The sequence below is a fragment of the Opisthocomus hoazin genome, chromosome 5, assembly GCF_030867145.1.
Source record: "Opisthocomus hoazin isolate bOpiHoa1 chromosome 5, bOpiHoa1.hap1, whole genome shotgun sequence".
Classification (NCBI taxonomy): domain Eukaryota; kingdom Metazoa; phylum Chordata; class Aves; order Opisthocomiformes; family Opisthocomidae; genus Opisthocomus; species Opisthocomus hoazin.
The window spans coordinates 31873936-31893524 of record NC_134418.1 but is presented as its reverse complement, the minus strand read 5'-3'; the positions used below and the strand labels follow the sequence as shown (position 1 = coordinate 31893524).

Below are 19589 nucleotides of genomic sequence, written 5' to 3'. Positions count from 1 at the left end.
GATGTGCTTGTATTTGTCAATACCAGTTTCTCTGAAGTAGTTCAACTGCTCCTACATGTGAAATGAGCATTGTCAAGAACAGATCTATACCCTTCTACAGACAAGATTTCATAAGCAATTTTCCAAAAGTAACTTGAGTTTCTGGGGTCTGAGCAGGTGAGTTTTGTTGTTTCGCTTTCTTTACCTTTCCTTGGAAGGAGCTTTGTCAACGTGATATATCTCCCTGGCATCTTATCTACAGTTGATTCTTTTGCGTGGGAGGTCTCTTTCCTATTTCTTCTCAAAAGAGAGTGGGAAGGAATTTAATGAGGTCTGCGTCTATATGAGTTTTAGAGAAATTTGTAGCAGTTATGTCTGTATTTGTCACATCTGTGTTTCAGACCAGAGCAGTTTTTTGTTAATGTTGGCAACTCTGAACAAAGAAAGTCTTAAACTTATTAAATGTAAACTGCGTTAGCCAGCTGATGGGGAGGAAAATCCAGACCACTTTAGTGGCACCTTGGAATCATTCAATTTTAATTCTTTTAATTAACATCAAATACATTTTTGCTGTATGGAAAATTTTCATAATTTAATTCCTTTTTTGTGCTTATCTATTCCTCACTGTACTGTCTAACTGCAACCTAACCATCCATATGTGTGTGCGCACCCTGGTATATAGTTATTGACAGCATTTGGCATGTTGGCTCCTGGACGTTGTGCAGAGCAAATACAGATAAGCAGTTTACAGCCCAGTGAAGTCTCACAGAATTCAGTCTGGGCGCTCTTGTGGCTGTAGTGCCCAGAAGAGAAGTGCAGTCTGGAAAAGTCTTTTCTGCCTTCCTCTACAAAATTACTTCTGAGGTTCAGCAGTAATCTTGGCAGACTGTAAGCCAGCCTGTCTGCTGAAGAATATTTACAGCTCAACTTGTCCAAGCTGTTACCTTTACCACATTCAGCAGGTGATCTACTGAAAACAAGGAAAAGAATCCCATTAACTTTAGTAGCTACTGGGATAAGTCCTTATTCAACTCGGATGGGAAGGGTGATTTGCCTACAGATAATTGATGATGAAACCAATATTAATCCAGCTGGCCAATGACTCAATTTTGAGAAGGAGAAATAGCCCCTTCCTTTTTCAAAACATATTGTAATTATGCAGTCACTCTCCTAAATGTTACAGTTTAAAATACCTTTATTGAAGCATTCTGGACACTTTCAATTAATCACTGGTCTTTCCTTAGTTAGATCTGAGGATTCAAAACGTTATCACTTAGAGCAGTGGTGTTTGCTGACTTTGTCACTGAATTCCTGCATTTGGCATCACATTGACATGGTTTCAGTCATTAAGTGCATGAGACAGCAACCTCCTGCATGCTTTTCTGTGTTCTGCTCTTCCTTCTCACCTTCCAGTCCTTACTCCATTGACTAATTCATTCACAGCCTGAAGTATCTTTTTTTAATAGTATCTACCATTCAAATCCATGTCATGCAAGTCAGTGGCAAAAGGTATAATCCTTGCCTAACTGACTCTGCTACTTGCTTGTAAGAAGAGCTGTGTAAATAATATAATATTTTGTTTGCTAGGGATTCATAAAAAATTACTCAGCTCAAAATTAAGGTGCATTAAAAAGAAATCACTCTCTTCAAAGGCACTGTTTTAAAGGAACATTCTTAATCAAGAATACTTTCAAAAGAAAAGAAGAAAAATGTATTATTTAAAATTCTGAGATGAAACTTGTGTCTTATTAGAGCATTTCTGTTTCCTTTCCAATGCAAACAAATTAAAACATCTCAGCTTTGCTAAGCCTGTATTTTTGCCCTTGTCACACACACATACACACACACACACCCCCCTCTAAAGATAAAAAAAAGGCATTAATTTTTCATGTAGTTCTCCCTGTAGTGCTTCTAGAGGTAGGAGTTAAATGGCCAGCAATGCCTCCTAGCCTGTCAGGAGTAATGCTTTTTTAGGCCAGAGAGAAGTTTTGGTCTCCTGCATACCAAGGGCGTGACAGAATCACTGAGCTATCAAATCAGTTATTCTGCCAACATCTTTCTGGTTCACTGAAGAGTAAATTAATCCTATGTATGAGTGCTCCAGCATGAGAATAAGAGCGAGAGCACACACACTGCCATAGTCAGGTAGTAAGCTGCTTGCCAGAAGTGTAAATAATGGATAAATAATTAATTTTCTTTGGGGAACCTTCAAGGATCTACTTTTCTGAGTGCTCATGCACACATGGTGGAACAACTGCAGCAAGGGATTGAGCAAGAGAGCTTCTCCATGGAAGGAAAACAAGCCCTAGAGCAGGTTCCTCAGCAGCTCCACAGCGGTTCTTTACGACACACTGGAGACCTGGGATGTCTGGGACTGGCACCAGTTTCTGGAGTCAGCACTGATCAGAAGGCGTTTGGGAGGGAGCTGCTCCAGCAGAAGACATTAGAACACGCCTTAGGCCACCATCGTCACTTGGAAATTATAGGCTACAATGAGTGAGTCTGGCACGCCGACCAGGTGATGTTACCAGTGCTTTCGTCCACCTCAAAACTTCATTAAGGAAATCACAACAGCAACATGAGAAAACAGAAGAGATACAATATACGGTGCAACAGATAATTCAGTACTGACCTGAAATCTCCTGCCTCCAGTTCAAACTATGACAATGAACTGCAAGCCCACATATTGTCTTCTGTGTGATCCTCTTTTTATCCTGTTCTTGCATCTTTCCTTGTTTCCACATACCTGCTTGATCCTTTCATTGATTAACCGCTCTCCATTTTTCCTGCTGTCTTCAGATAATCATTATTCTATCCACTTTTGCATGGATTATCTTGTTTCTGACCCCAACAACTGTTTTACTTGCTTCCAATTTCCTTTTACTTTCTCCATTTTCTTAGAAAAAGTTTTCTCCCTTTGTTCCCTGTCCTCTTCATTTGTTATGTTTCTGTGACTCTCCATTCCTATTATAAAACTCATTTACTCTCTCTCATCTCTCACGATCAGCCACAGGTCCATTGGTCTAATTTCCCCTTTCCATCTGCTGTCTGACACCTCTCCCTTCCTCTCGCTCCCACACAGCGTTCTCTCTTCCTTTTTTGGTCCTAGCTTGACATCTCTCTTCTGACTTCTCCATAGAACTCCTACCCATCACCTTCTCTGCTGATCGTGCTAGCAGAAATGTTTCGCCTTATCCCATAGATCTCAGCTTCCTTCACCTCCCTGATGCTCATTAGATCAAGCCCACAACCACCTTCTTGGCCAGTTCAGGGATGCTTGTCGTGCAGTATCAACACGAGCCTCTGTGGTAAAGCAATGATACTTTCAACGTACTATTAAGGAGGCATTTGCTCACAAACTAAATATACAATATTTCTAGCAGTCCTCATAATGCGAAGTCTACACGAATGAGCCTTTGAAAGCTCTCTGACTCCTTCAAAGCATAAGCAAATTGAAAATCTGGATTTGCAAGATCAGAAATAAACCAAAAACCTCACTTTGTCTGCCTAAAAATAAAGCCATATAAAGCAAAGACCTTGCTGAATAACAAACTCATAAACACAGTTTCCTTCGCCACAATAAATGTTGTTTCAGATTCTGAAGTTGAATATATAATTCATTCCACTGAGCTGTAACTGCAGGAACTTTACAGGAATAGCTCTTCGGCTTCTTACTGACTTGAACTGCTTACTGTTTTTTTTAAGCCTTCTTTTAGTTCATTATCGAGATCTGACTTTCTGCATCCACCAGGTCAACCACAGACTAATTGTTTCTGTGGCCTTCATAGAAACCTGAAGCTCTAACTGGCTTTTAGACGTTAACCTAGCGGGCCAGAGCCTCGGCTGCCATTCTGGCTGCTTTGGTCTGCTCAGGAGGAATTTGGAGAATGCACGGAGTGCTTAAGCGGCAGCTACAAATTACAGGTTTGTTTCAGCTCAAGAGGGAACCACATTTAAGAGATGATTTTGTAATAAGAAAAAACCCTCTGAAGTGAAGTGTTTCCAAGCTATTCATCACTTCCCTAGTATCTCTGCTTATGGAAATTCTCCAAGTCCTACGATACTGATCTTGTAAACAATTATTTTCTTTCCTTAGCTCCTATAATACCACTCATGCTTGATATTTCTGTTAGAACTCCTTGGCCCCTTCTTAGACTTCCCCCCCCCTCCAGCTTGGGAAATGGGAAAAAAAAATAGATTTTTTTTTTTTTTAAAATCTCAGTGTGGATAACGCATCCTTATAATGTTATCAAAATCCCCACAAAAACAACAAGAAGAAAGTGAATTGATATTAGTAATTTCTTCTTCTGAACATTTTTTTTGTTAAATAATAAATGTATGGCACCATACAAAGACACTTTGGCCAAATGCTTGTTGTCAGAATACACTATTAGGAAAAAACAACATAAAACAGGGGAATACGTTTAATTTCTTAATGTCTACATATATATAGATGAGGAACCCGGCAGACATGCCCCCGTAAATACTCACAATCATCAGACAACTCTGGGGTTTCAGTACTGCTGATTGTATTATTTATGCAGATATATACAAAATTATGCACAACTTGCATGTTACATTTTTGTTGGAACTAAAAAATACGCTACCATTCTGAATACTTTTTAATTCACGTTCACTTCACCCATCTGAGAATCGATTCATTCTTGCTACAGTGTAAATTTGCTGGTCTGAAGTGAAACATCCTCCAGCCTTTTTGTACTCGCACGGCTGCACGTAACGCTTCCCTGCAGAGGCACTTACGGAGTAAACGCTTTGTACTTGCTCACGAGTTTCCAAGGCTTCCTTCGCTGCCATCTTTGTGCCTGTTTGTATGAGGTGCAGCTGCCTCACCCAGAGGAAAACCACCCTCGTGCACGGGCTCTCGCCTTCGCACTGCAGGCACACAGGCGTTCACATTAGTTTAGGGAAGTGTTGGCAGGTTTTCAGCTCTTCCTACAACACCACAGCTCTGGATCCCGATTCTAGAAACTCTGGAGCTTTCATGTAAAAGACACTCTTGTGGATGTATTTTGTACGCGTGTCTTCTCGCACATCAAAATAAGGATTTCGGTGCTTTAGGCTGGCTGCTGAGACTCCAGCTACACGCTGCTTTTTACAGTGAAGCTCTTGTTGTACCGCAAACTGACATACTCAACGCTTTAAATGTTTAAAGCGCTGTGCAGGTGTTAATTTAACTCATTACTTATCTCACCACCACTTAGCTCATCAGAAAGGAAAAAAAGCAAAATGATACAACTTGCCCAAAGTGAAGCACATAATCACGGGCAAAGACTAGGCCAGAAATAAGAGTGAAGTCACAACAGCATTGGTGGCACATACATGTTTGAAAATCCTTCTGAAGTAAAAAATTCAAAGTTGGGAAAGAGTGAGTTTTTGTTTTGAAAATCGCTACAGTTCCAACAACTAGCATTTCTTCATCTGCCACTATTACTATAGCTTTAAGTATTTTAGAAAAGGAAATCTTATGGATAAACCAAACCTAAACATACACACATTTTTCACTTACCCCCCAAAACTGCAACACACAAACGCTTTATGTATTTCAACAGCGGTTTGACCACTGCTTTCAGAAACATGGAAGCGGATACATTCCAAACACTTAAAAATCTAACAACATTTAAAGTATCTTGGAGAATTATCTCTTGAATTTCAGCACGGCCTGGTAACCCCTCATTTTGTGTTCAACTGTGGTCTTCGATGACGCGGTTGCACGCCATTTTAACAGAGAAGCCTGCCCTTCCGTGGACTATCGCATTTTATCTCCATCACCGCACATGTCCTCTCCGCTCTGCCTGCTCGCCCCTTCCCGTCTGTCTGTGACGCGAAGGCGGCGCGGTTCGTGTTCCCCGGCGGTGCCTGCCTTGGGGCGCACGGTGCTCCCCTCGCAGCATGAATGGCTCAACATCTCCTTAAAGCGATGGCCAACGTCCACGTCCCGCCGGCCCCTCCAGTGACCTCTGCTGCCAGCGACTTCCCTGTCGCTGCTCCCGCTCCCCATCCCTGGGGCTGGATCCCCATGGATTCGGTGTGACCGCCGCGGCTGGGTTCGGGAGCCAAGGGACGCGTGGATACCGCCTCCCTTTACCGTCACCCCAGCCTAACGGTGAAACGCCGACCGCCTCACGGCGAATCCGTCTCTAACGAGGCAATTCATTGCTACGAAGCTGTTCATGCCACTGCGGCGGGTGAAGAACGGGGGAGACCCCGCCCCGGTGCCGCACAGCCGCCGTTCCTCTGCGAGGAGCTCCCGCCCGGCGAGGCGCCGAGGCCGCACGCTGCCAGCACCGGGCGCAAAGCCCCCGCGCCTCGACGGGAGGCGGCCCGCCGCCGCTCGGGGACGGCGCCTGCCCGTGGAAAACCGTGGCCGGCGGGGGTGGCGGCCCCGCGGTCGCGGTCACGGTCGCCGCCCCGCGCACGCGCGGTCCCCTTCCCCTCCCGCACGCGGGCAGGGCGCGCTGTGACGCCACGGTGCTGCCGCCACGGCCGCCCCCCCCCCCCGACCCAGCCGGGCGGTTGGTGACGTCAGGCGGTCGCCGAGGAACGGGGCGCAGGTGCATCCGTTTCCTCAGGGCGAGAGGCCCCGGTGCGGAGCGGAGGGTCCGGGTGCGGGGTCCGGTCGGGTCCTCCCCCGCCGCCGGGCGGGAGTCACCTGGCTGCAGCGTCCCCCGACGGGGCGGGCGCGGCTGGCGGGCTGGGCTCGCTAGGGGGAAGCACGGCACCGGGAGACGCGGCGGGGCGGCGCTGGGGGGGGGGGTGGGGGGAGCGGAAGGCGGAGGCACAGGCACCCCTCGGCCGGCCGCGCCGCGCCCCCCGCCCCGGTTTTGCTTTCCGTTTCGGCGCCACCTCTCCCGGGCGGCCTGGGGAGAGAGGGAGCGGGGCGCTCATTGATTTATTACTTGTTTCCCGAAAGGGCGGCGGCGAGGGAAGACCGAGGACCTGCGCGGGGAGGACGCGCCAGCTGGCGGGGAGGAGGGCGCCGAGGCAGCCCCGTCACGAGAGGAGGCGGCGGCGGGGAGGAGGAGGAGGAGGAGGAGGAGGAGAAGGAGAAGCCGGCGCGGAGCCTCTCCTCGCCTCGCAGACGCTCCGCCGTTCCCGCCTCGCCGTCCCCGGCCGCCGGGAGGTACCGGCGGCCGCCCGCCCTCATGATGGCCTCAACCACCACCTGCACCCGGTTCACCGACGAGTACCAGCTCTTCGAGGAGCTCGGGAAGTAAGGACGAAGCCCGCCGGGCGCGCCCCGCCGTTGGGGGAACGGCGCGGGGCTGGGGAGCCGGCGTCGCCGGGGCGGGGAGGGGGCTGTGGGGCTCGGTGCTGAGGGCCACGGCGGGGAGCGCCCGGGTTGCCGCCTTACACCCGGGCATTACGTGCGGGCTGGTGGATGGCGCTCCGCGCCCGCCCGTCCCCACGGGTACGCGCGGCCCCTGGGGCGACGGGAGGCTCCGGGCGGGCGGCGGGGAGCTGCCCTGCTCTTATTTATTGTTTCTCACGGTCGTGGCCGTGGCTGGCGGGGAGGGGGGCCCGGTCGGTGAGGGGCCGGCGGCCGGGGCGCCCCCCCGCGGCGGGGCGGGAGGCGGCCGGGGCCAGAGACTCTCGGCCGCGATCGCCATGTTGGGGGCTCGGCGGGGGCGCTGGGGCCGGGGCCGCGCTGACCCCCACGGTGCGTGCTGGCCTTGGGGGGGGTGTGTGTGTGTGTGTGTGTGTGTGAAAACGTGCCTCCCCTCCGTCCCTCCCCCCGGCCGCCATCGGTTGCAGCCGGGGATGGGTTCGGTCTTGGGTAGGGCTCGTGGCTACAGCCGCCTTAAAGCCCCCGCGCCGGTAACGGGGCTGAGGCTGTGTCCGCTGCTTGCTTTCCAGAGGGGCCTTCTCCGTCGTGAGGAGGTGCATGAAGATCACCACCGGGCAAGAGTACGCCGCCAAAATCATCAACACCAAAAAGCTCTCGGCTAGGGGTGGGTACATTTTGACCTAGTATTTGTGATACCTTCTGCCCCCTGCTTTTTTGCGTTCTTGTGATAGGTGTTAAAAAAATAATAAAAACAGCTAAATGATTTAATATGTTGCAATTTTTTTATTTCCTTGTTTTTTTGTCTTTTTTTTTTTTCCATTTTCTTGGTGATTGTTCTTTTCCTGTGTTAAATCTTTCATGAATTGACTACGTGGAGGTCTGAGGTGGCTGTAAAGCATTTGAGAAAAGATGTCCGAATACTGAGACAGTTTAACATAATGCTTCAGTGTTATATCTGAATAACTTTGAATATCAGCTTGCAAGCATTTTGCAAGCTGGTGTTTTTTGGGGGTAGGTTAAGTAATAATAAATTTCCATTATGGCTTTTATTTTAAATTTTTTAGCTTTACTGAATTTTGTGTTTCCAGTGCATTTAAACGTGAAGGTCTGACTGTGAATGCATAAGAAAAAGTGTACTTCTACCTCATTCTAAACTTTGTTATGAGAAGAAAATGGTGTAAAGGAAGAAAATTATCATTTTATGAACTAGCCAGTTCATAATGTGAAGCAAGTCATTCTGATCAAGCGATGAACTGCTTCACTCCTATAACCCCACCTGCTGTACGTCTTGTTTGTACTTTGTGTGATGCGTATATCTCCTAGGTATTTTCAGTATCAGCAAATGTGTCTTTATGATACATTTGAGGTAAATACACACATGCTGTGGGTTACTGTTGTCAAAAGCAAGCCTTAACGGTGATCTGTCAATTTCTTGTTAAGTACAAGTCAGAGTGATTGTGCAAGGGTGTCGGGGATTACAGATTATTATCCGTTAGCGTTATCTGTGTTTTGATACAACTTTGTGGTGTGGTAAAGAACGTGGAAGGCAATAAGCGAACAATGTCAGAGTGTAAACCTGTTTATGGCCTGGTTTGATTTTGATGCAAAGGAATCGCTGCAGCTAAACAGGAGTTTGAATTAATTCATTAAATTTGAACATGAAGTGTTACTTATGGCATTATGGCATGTTCTGGTAATGTGCTGTTCTGATAAAGATCTTTTGACATGGTGTCGATACTCTTACTTTCAACTGATGAAAGTGGTGTGAAAATTTGCTTTTTACCTTTTGCTGAATTTTAGTCTTCATACTCTGACTGCAAGATTTGTTTTCCTTTATTTTTCTAAAGGTACTTCAATTTAACATACTCATTTGTAGAGCTGTGGATTTAACGGGAGAAAGGTTAAGAAAATGGTAATACTTGAGATAAAATATTTTCACAAGTTTGCCTAAAACAGATCTTCCTTTTTTCTTTTGTTAGCACAATAAGGTGATCTGTTGAATTTTATTGCTTAAAATAAACCACCCCATTCTGTGTGATTTCATAGATCTAAGTACCTTTCAACGCGAGTAGCTATAGCAAGATCAGCACCAGGTTACTTACATGCCGTGGGTTTGATGTGTCATAGGATAAATCTTGACATGCTGGACTAGATTAATAAAAACTTTGTTTTCCTTAGAAGTCGTCATTTGGAACATGCTATATTTCAAACTTTAATTTTTGTACTTCGTGAAAGACCAAGTTGTCCTTGGTGTAGTCCATTAATGAGTGGAAGCAAATTTGGGAGAATTTATCTCATCAGATGGAATGAGGCAAAACTCAGAGATTTTTCTACAGGTCTAGTACGTAAGCTCCCAAAGGAAGGGGTTATGATTCGAAGCTGGACCGTGAAATATTCTTTCTTATCAGAGCATGTGTGATGCCAGGCCCATGAGTGCAGGGAATGCGTTTGTATCTCTGTGTTCAGAGATCCCAGAAATATTAGGTAGTTTTTATTTGGTTGGTTGTTTTTTGTGGTGGTTGTTTCACTTTCTAGTCTTTTGAAATCTACTAAACAGCTTCTGAAGAGCAAACTTCTTAGAGAAATCTTCAGATTCTTACTAGGCAATTTTTTAATTGCGGAAAGGTGCGCTTTAATTGCACTTGTGGTGCAAAAACTAAATATTAAAAAGCCTCAAACTGTGCTACTTTCTCGTGGCTGATACAGGTGTACAGCTTATAACCAAGATACTGTTTTTCAGACCTAAATTGTACTTTTCATTCTGCTCATAGCTGAATTCCTTTAGGATGAGGTAGCAGTTCACTTATGTGTTACATACTTCTTACTGGAAATACCAACTATAATGTAAATCTAAGGACTATTCATTGGGTCAGCTTCATCTGTGAGCAGAGTTAGGGGCTCTTGGCTTGAAGATGCATATCCCTTGTACGGGACCTGGCTCTCTGGGCATCTTTAAAGCCCAATGACGAGTTTGGGCCTTCTTGCTTGCCAGATTGAAGAGCAGTTTCAGTGTATAAGGTGGAGGAGTTGAGACTCTCGAGACTAAAGCAAGCTTTCTTAAGGCACCTTTATTTAACTCGGAAAGGGAACATGTATAAATTTTATATATGTTTGATAAATAGCTTTGAAATTAAAATTTATTTAACTGGCTTCAGCACAGTCAGAACAATACTTGCCTCTCCATCCCGCCTTCACCTCAGCCATAAATGTTTTTGGAGATTTGTCCAAATCCTTACATTAGTAGTCCTTCTAAAGTGAGGAACTGATCTGGTCACAGACTTATGCCGGGGAAGGTGTGTTGTCATCTGTTTCCTTGTATAGTTACAGGGAAATTTCAGACTAATTGCGTGTGTGCAGAGGCATGGGCTTTGGTTTTAATTTGGAGGAGAAAGGAAGCTATGCCTCCTGTTCCAGCAGAAGTAACCTTTGTGCTGTAAAGTTGATGAGCAGTTATTTATATGTGATGTGCTCTTGTTTATATTTGGGACTACCAATTTGTAAGAAAAAGAAATTTACGATTTGAAGTATTTGACTTCATGTGGCAATTCTAATTCCGTATTTTTCTGATTTTACTAACAGAAAAATATTTGCAATTTAAATATTTTCATTTCAGTATAGCAAAATTGCTTTTGCTTATTAGAATATCTTATTCTTCTTCTTAAAGTACTCTTAAGCTGCACTTAAAAGTTCTGAGCTTTGATTTCACATTTACTAAGTCAGCTTAAAGCGTTACATTGCCATTAGAGTATCAACAGCTAGTTTTCTATGCATAGAGTATGTTCTAGACAAGCTTGCCCGGTTTGATTATGCTGCTGATTTTTAAAAAGTGGAAAAAATAGGTATGTAACATACCCCTCTAAGTGCAACAGTGAACAAGCACACAGAAAACTAAGGATGAAGGGAAGAATGTATGTTTGCTGGGTATGGGTTCTGTATTGTTTCATCTGATGACATCGTTGGGATTTTCTTACTACTCGGTTTCTGAAGTGTGCTGTTTTGGGCTTCTCTGTTGCTTTTCTTGTGTTGAAAGCAATGTAGATAAAAGTGAACTTCTGTGAGGTGACTTTACTTTTCCCCTGTCTGTTCCAAATACCAAATAATTAACAAATCATCTTTTTCTTTTTGTCAGTATCTGTACATCTTTTATCTTTTCTTTTGAGAGTCTTCTGGCTTTGATCCAAATTGATTTCATATAAACAGATCCTATTTGCTTAACAGGTTTGGGCCTCATTTGCTGACTTAAAAAAAAAATTAGGCAAGTGTTTGTGTCTCTGATGATACTTGAAAAGATCAATTACTAATATATTTTCATTGGGTGTAGTTTTTGCCAGTATCTCATGTTGACATTTTCTCTGTAGTGGCCAAAAGCACTGTGCCTTCGATGGCAATTTGATGGCATCTGTGAGGGGAGGATGATGTTCCAGTCCATTTTCTTTTCTAGGGTGCTTTTGTAAATACTGCCTAGACACACCTCTCCCAGCCCTTAGGTTGCTGCGGCAGAAATATAAAGAGCTTTGTTTATGGGCATGCATGTTATTAAGAGTGATGTAAGAATCAGCTGGAGGTTATCACTTCTTTGTGAAAAAGCTCTCGTGAGCTTTCAGGGACCAGCCATTCCATTAGCTTCAGTGAGCTTTTGAGCTTTAAGCCTCGGAGGCTTCACTGGTTATTTTTCTTCCTTCGTAGCAGGAAATTTCCCAAATCTTTTTCAGCATCTTCCTATTCTTCAAAGAAGAGAGTATTTCCTCTGTGCTTGTGACTGCAGATGCAAGGCATAGGCAGTGGTGACTAGAGCGATTGTGCTTCCCCACAAGAAGCTCTGATGGGCGAGGAAGCTGAAAACCCCACCTTTTTGGAGCAGGATTTTAGTGGCGGTATTGAGAAATCTTGCTGTGGGAAGAGTCTTTCAGTGTCTAAAGCTGTGCAAGTAGAGCACCTCATGATCCCTAAAGTGATTTAAAATACGTTAGGGATATGAATGAAATGTGAAGCATATAGGGTAGTATTTTTCAGTGCAGTTTTTTTATGACACAGAGATAAATGTTTTTGTTGTGACACTAGACTAACATTTCATTTAGTGAGGTAGGCTGTGTCAGTCAGTGCCAGATGTTTTACAAGCGGGCAAGCTCCAATAAGGCTTCCTGTATTGCACAGGAGGAGAAAATAATTCTTCCTGCTAGCAAAGGTTCCTAATCTAGCTAAAGAACTTGATCTCTGAAGCACACATTTAGCTGTACAAGTCTATTAGAGTCTGTGTATTTTTAATGCTAATTTCTGTTGTTACATACACATTAAGTTGTTCCCACACAGGGAGTACTATCCTTAAGGGCATTTAGTTGCCAGTGAAGCGGATTTCGTCTTTGTGAGGACAAAAACTAAGCTTGGGATTTTAGCTGTTTTCTTCAGTATCTTGCCCTAGTCTGTTTCTCAGGTTGATTACCTGTCAAGAAGCACCATGTTTGCCGCCTTCTGTGTGTTAAGAATATTTTTAAAAATGTTTTTCGATTGTATGTAAGAAGGCTTACCTGCTAACGTGGCTGCCCTTTTTTAATATTTGTGCTCTTTCTGTCCTTCAGCTTAGTGATGACATTCTTTTTAGTTTGACATAGCTGTTGTGATTTAACGTGGATATGTTTGCATATTTATCTGCAAGTAGTTATTTCAATTGCAAATTACCATAATTTAACAGGCTACTGCTTCTATCAGTATTAAAATTGAGTCCATTCACAGAGTAGTAGAGAGCACTCATAAGAGTATTATTAAAAAAAAAAATTAGATTTTTGTTTAGATATTCTGTTTTGAAGGTTTGGAGCTTCTGTTCATGCTTTGTTTTTAGTGAAAATCTGAACAGCTTTCAAATACCGGTGAGAACGAGGACTTTGAAACTCGTTGTGTTGAGTGTTGGTGGGTAGTAATTTATTCTAACAGTTTAAACTAGATTTGAAAATATTTTTCCTGGCAGTTCATAGTTAAATTATCCATGGCAAATATTATACAGTTTCGCTAATGTCACTTCTGGTTTTCTCTGCGAAGGATTTATTTTCTCTCTCCATTGTGACTGTTGTTGCTGTTATGATGGGAAAGTCTCTTTGTAGCTCATACACTGATGGGCCTTACATAAATTACCTTAGAATTTGAAGATGCATGTATTACTCTTGTTATCATTAAAGCTTGTTGCTAGTGTTCTTACTGGGAGTTACGTACTAGCTAAAGTTAAAATTGTAGTATGTACTTCAACATATTTCCACGTGGAGGATGGGGGAAAAGGAGTTCTAGCATACTACGCTGCTCTTCTTGTCTTGCACTCCAGAGAAATGTCCTTGACATGCAGCTCTGCGTAGTTTGAAGTAATACTCTAAAAACAGTGCTTACCGGTTAGAAGTTTGTGGCAGTGTAGCCATTGATTGCAACGGACTCATGACCCAAATTCAATATGTAAAATAATGCAGGGGAGTCAGGGAGAATTAAAAAGGCATCGTCTGTCATCTGAGTTTGACCAAGCTCAACAGAGAGGGGGGGAAAAAAATACATAAGAGATGTTCTTCTGTCCAAACTCCAAGATTATTAAGCATGCCTGAAATTATAAATAGGTCGAATGCATCCGTCCCTCTTTGGTGCTTCCCATTTTCTCTCATTGTGTTTCACCACTACTTTGGCCTACACCCCCACTCTGCTTCAGATTCTCTTCCCCTGAAATGTTAAGAACAAAGGGATTCTTGGGGACTTACTTGGCTACCACTTTCCTGCCATTTTCTGTAAGAAGTTGGAAATTCTGGCACTGATGTTTGCTTTTATTTTGTGTGTTCACTTACGGGAAACTAAAGACTTAACTGCGCATCTGAACAGCTACGCTTCCAGAATTGCTGCTGTTGGGAGAGAAGGGAGGACTAGAGGCAGGGGAAAATATGAATTGACTACCTTTATTCAGCTTCCACATCACATTCTGATACTGCCGTATGGATCTGTTCTTTTTCTCCTGGTCTGAGAGAAGTTGCGTTCCCTGGAAATGTTTTACTGCTTATGTCCCAATCTTACTTCCAAATGAAAGCGCTTCGTTAAATATGAAAACAAGGAAATAAGCACAATGGTAAACACTTAACCTTTATTATAGGTTGGTTCTGTCTGCACATAATACTGTACATAGAAAACATTGTTCTATGTCTATTTATTCTGAAACCACAGGTGAGCTGAGGTATTAAAGTGACTTGCATCTGTCCTCATTGACAGCAAGGTAGAAATATGCTGGTTTCTGGAAGAACTGAGACTGAATTTCTAAGGGTTTGTTCTGCACCTAATTTCAAAATCTCTCTTAGTCTTAAAACTTACCTAAAATAAAAATGGTATTAGAATGTGGAAGTCCTGCCATATGTGGGTATATATTTGTCCAAATACTAAAAATTATTTATTAACTTTCTCTGGTTGTGATTACTGGTATGTGAAGTCATCTCTGCTGCTCTTACTTACACTTTTATGATTCCAAGGTCTGGGTTTGGGTTTTTTGTTTGATGGTTGTGGGTTTTTTTTGTGTGGTGACTATTTTGGCTATTGCTTGGAAGATAGGAGAAGGCTGTATTTTTTTATTTTTCCATTTAATTGGGAAGCACCTGATCTGAGAGACTGAAAAAGTTAGCTAAATATTTTGCTTTACAAACATAAATATTGCCAAAATAGTGCTTTTTATGTATCTGTCCTTCATTTGACCTCCTGAGAAATGTAGGCCAGGGTGTTTCATGTGTCAGGATCCAGCTTCCTCCTTTGTTGCATATTTGTCAAATGCTTTGTAAGGATGCTGTGGGGATTTTTAATAGCATGTGTGAGAAACATAACTTCCTCTGTTCATTGAAAAAGGTTAAAAGAGAACAAAAACCTAACTTAAAGATGGTAGTTCCTTTTGTTAAAGTCCGTATTAAAAATCATTATGCATTGAATTTGAAGAAACATCTGCTGTGTTTTGGAGAGACAGAAATCCAATCTGTCTGTTTATTGCTTGTGTTCAGCTCTCTGTATATCTTTGTGTGCATGTTTGTGCAAACTCCTCCTCTGTTTAGTCCTAGTATTATGAGAAATGTCTTGTGCGTGGTATCAGGAGAGAGTGGAGAATTTGTGTGACATGGTTTTAGTATTTTCTTCCAGGGGAGACCACTGAGCTGTTATCAGTGTCGTTTGTTCTGAAATGCATGGAGTTTCAGTTGTTTGAATTAGAAAACTCAATTTAAAGCTTTGCACCCCTGTTAATTGCTGTTGCATCTGATTGGAAGCTGCTGGTTATATTCTGCTGAACTGAGAGTTTACTTAATTTCTCTTGAATCTGTTGCTTCTATAGATGCCACTGGATAGAAGCACTAGCTATAGTGAGAGTCAAAAAAGCTCGGGAGGCAGAATTTAGGCAAATTTGAAAATCTGTCTTATCCCTGATTTAGCTTTTATTCTAATCCAGGGCCTCTTTAGTGGAAATTGAGAAGCATAAATTGTGCTACAGCATATATTTATTTTTTGTAATTAGGTTTTTAAGTCTAGACAATTATAGTTAACATGCTGAGCGAGCTATTACAGCTTAAACTGTTGGTTTAAGTTGTTGTATTTGGTAGAAAGGCACTTTGACTATCTGGTGATTTGAGGTAGCTTTCATTACGTGAATTCCTGGCCTTTCAGAAGTAGCACGTATTTCACAGGAAACTTGGAGAGCAAAATGTGAAGGCTTAATTTAAAAAACAAACCCCGAAACCTCTCAAAAGTAACAAAGTCCATTCTATTTAATAATGGAAATGTGATGCTTGGGATATTTCCTGGTCAAGATGAAGCATTTTGTCTTGTGGTGGGAGGCATTTTTTTAGTTCTTACCAATAACCAAGAATTTATGCATTGCCGGCATCCATAAAGAGAGAATTAATTTATGTTTTGGCAGTCACTTTCACCTTGAATGTAGAGCACGCTTGTTGAAAAAGTTCACGACTGGTCATATGATTTCTTTTGCTCGGATACCGCCGTGTCGGTCAATTGGATTGTCAGCTGGACAGCCTCTCCCCCCATCCTAAATGTGCTGTCTAGGGAGTTGGTTCTTTTTATTGTGCATCAGTTTTTACTCTGCCGATGCACAGCTGGCAGTGCCATGGAAAGCGTGGCTGCGGTTACGTTCCACTGGATGTGGAACTTTACCCAAACCCATCTTTAGTCAGAGATTATTATGTGCAGAATTAATGACTTGAGAATCTGATCTATGAGGAAAAAAATAGATGGTATGAACTGAACATGTGCTGGATTGAGTGAGCACGTGCATGAATTTTGAGTTGTAAGGCAGATTGAAGACTGTATCAAACCCTGAGGGTAAAGTTAGCTCGCGGTTGTTAGGTGTATAGTCTGCAGGCAAGTATGTAGCCCTGCCGAGCAGCCCATCGAGCCCTGCGGCCTCCAGCTGGCAGCTCTCCTTACCTGTGAGGCTGTCGATTGATCTGCACGGCATTCTGGGCAACGCGCTGGGTCAGGTGGCAGAAAGCGGTCTTCCACTCACTCTGCTTTCCCTGTGCTGCAACGAGCAGTGTGCCTTGCCCAACAAGGAAGATTAACAAACCTCCACATAAGCGGAAAGGATAACACACCTCTGCTGTAAAGTTTCATCATCTCAGCACGTGAGAGGGAGAGAAACACAGACTTACAGCGTCAAAGCTCGTATTTGTGGCAAGCAATCTACTGCATGTGTTTTCAGAACTTTACTCCTGATTTAATTATAGTCAGGAACTGCTTACTTGTAAATTTTCCGCAATGTGAATGCAAGTGTTGCAGCAACAGTCACGTTGCGTATTCATGTTGCTGCATGAACAGATGGGGTTCCTACATAATATCCATATTTGACAATCTGATGGGATTTGCCAAGCCTAAGCTTTCATTTAAATTTTAACCTCTTGGAGAGATAGATTTGTGATTTAATCAGTCAAGGGAGGCCTTGAAGTTATTTCTATTGCATAGCAGATTTCAAGCTAGTGCTTAGGTATGATTTTGGTTTGGGAGATTCCTTGTAGGAATAATAGGCTATTGCTATTTAGCATAAATAGCAAATTCAAAGATTTCTCTTGAAACCTTATTCATTTGGCTGATTTTATTCATATCCTTCAATAGGTGAAGAGGTATTTTATATGCAGTTAAAACATCGTGTAACATGGACAGAGTTCTGTTGCTGTGGTACTGCCTTGCAGGGAGGATTTTGTGCTGTAGGGCCGATGACATTCAGCTTCCTTTTGGGCAGCTCCAGGTGCTACTGAACTTTGGTTATTAACATGTGCTTAAAAACTTGTTTTCCACCTTTTTTATAGAAGGATGCCACAAATGTCAAGTGTCTCCACGATGCAAGTAAATTTCAGTACAGAAAGCAGCCTTCAGAAACTACATTTTTTTGTTACTTGTGAAACACTGTAGCTATGACAATGCAAAGCTCACCTTGGTGTTTCTTATACTGTGTATACTGCTTTTAAAATATAAAAAATGAAATTCAAGTGTAAGGTAGATTGCTTAGTATTTACCTTCTTTATGCAACGTGGACAGAATTAAATTGTGGTTAGGAGTGTGTTGATACATGTGCTTGGGACTAAATGCCCTGCTGATCACAGCACACACACCCCCCCCCCCCCCCCCCCCCGTTTCAAGGCTTTTTAGTTCACCACCCCAAAAGGGGAAGGAGGGGAAAAAGGAAGAGTTTTTCCTTCAAATTTCTGCGGCTTTCCACGGTGCTTTTGCTGATATTGATCATTTATACATAGTAAATTTTAGCATGTTAAAAACACTGTTAGTTGGTCGCTCTTTTAATTAAAGCTTCCCAGTAGTCTTTTAATACTGGAGAAGCGTAAGATTTGTAAGATGATGGGTACTGGTGCTGGATGGAGGAGCTTCCAAAAGCCGGTGACATTTCTTTAATACTTAGAGCACTCTATGATCTTTCATAGCTGATGCGTTTTGGGGGGGAAGGAAGAAAACAAAGGCCACTGGTATAGCTCTGTGTGTGTGTGCGTGTGTGTGCGCACACACTGGATGCAGAAAACGATCCAGCAGACCTTGTGTATACCCAGCCAGCTTGTTTACTGTAGGAAAATGTTTCATGCTAGAAGACCTATTAACTGAACTAATTTTACTTGTAATGGGGGCAAGAACTAGTGTCTTTAAATTTCTGTTTATTTCTGGTTAACATGGTTTATCTATCTAAAGTAAGTAATAGGTTGCTTTCGGTGCCATGTTAATCAAAACATGTTTACTAATGAGATTAATTTTCCCAGAGCAGAAGTTGCTTATGTGTGGTCCATCCCCCCTCCAAGGAGATGTGTATTAATATTACAGATGTTTGGCAGACCAGATCAATGACACAGCTAGCCTTGCTGCTAATGGTGGTAAGCTCAGTGTATCTCAGATGGTTTTAGGAAACCTGAAGTAAAGGGACAAGGACTCATGGATTAGGTGTATTTCAGATCTATAATGGGTGGAGATTTTTTAAGTCTCATAATCAGAAGTTTAATACTCCACATTTTTTTGAATTAGTTTTATTTTGGTCACAGGATATTCTTGTAGCCATATAAATCTCATGAAGTTGTTACATCTCAACAACAATTCATACTCCTTAAAGTACAAAATATTTGAAAAAGCTTTTCCTTTGTCCTTTAAGTGGGATTGATTCCTCTCTGTCTCCAGCTATTTTCTTGCTCTGATAATTTTGAATGGTAGAGATTGGTCATTTACCAATACTCAAAAGGAAAGACAAATTTAGAGTCAGATTTTTTATATGTGTGTGTATGTTCAGTGGTCTGTTCTTGGTTTTCTTGTTTCATGTAACAGATTCAATCCAGCTAAAACTGATACCTTCCACTTTCACAGAATCACAGAATGTTAGGGGTTGGAAGGGACCTCTGTGGGTCATCTAGTCCAACCCCCCTGACGAAGTAGGGTCACCCAGAACAGGTTGCACAGGAACTCATCCAGAAGGGTTTTGAATATCTCCAGAGAAGGAGACTCCACAACCTCCCTGGGCAACCTGTTCCAGGGCTCCGTCACCCTCAGAGGGAAGAAGTTCTTCCTCATGTTCAGGGGGAACTTCCTATGCTTCAGATTGTGCCCATTGCCCCTTGTCCTGTCGCTGGGCACCACTGAAAAGAGCTTGGCCCCATCCTCCTGACACCCACCCTTCAGATATTTATAAGCATTTATAAGATCCCCTCTCAGCCTTCTCTTCTCTAGGCAAACAAGCCCAGCTCCCTCAGCCTTTCCTCATAGGAGAGATGCTCCGGTCCCCTCACCATCCTTGTAGCCCTCCGCTGGACTCTCTCCA

At 43.0% G+C, this 19589-nt stretch overlaps 1 protein-coding gene across 12 annotated transcripts in view; it reads left to right on the top strand.

The window, feature by feature from the left end:
- The first annotated feature begins 6469 nt into the window (after positions 1-6469).
- Positions 6470-19589, top strand: part of CAMK2D (calcium/calmodulin dependent protein kinase II delta) — a 170175-nt gene continuing 157055 nt past the window's right edge. For 11 of the 12 annotated variants that reach the window (XR_012763991.1, XM_075420886.1, XM_075420879.1 and 8 more), the window contains exons 1-2: positions 6751-7210; positions 7855-7949. Coding sequence is in view for 11 of the 12 variants with exons in the window: in XM_075420886.1 (XP_075277001.1) it covers positions 7143-7210; positions 7855-7949 (163 nt within the window). In the remaining variant the exon portion in view is untranslated. Of the gene's footprint in view, positions 6552-6750; positions 7211-7854; positions 7950-19589 lie in introns of those variants that run through there. The other variant, XM_075420876.1, reaches the window with a different exon arrangement.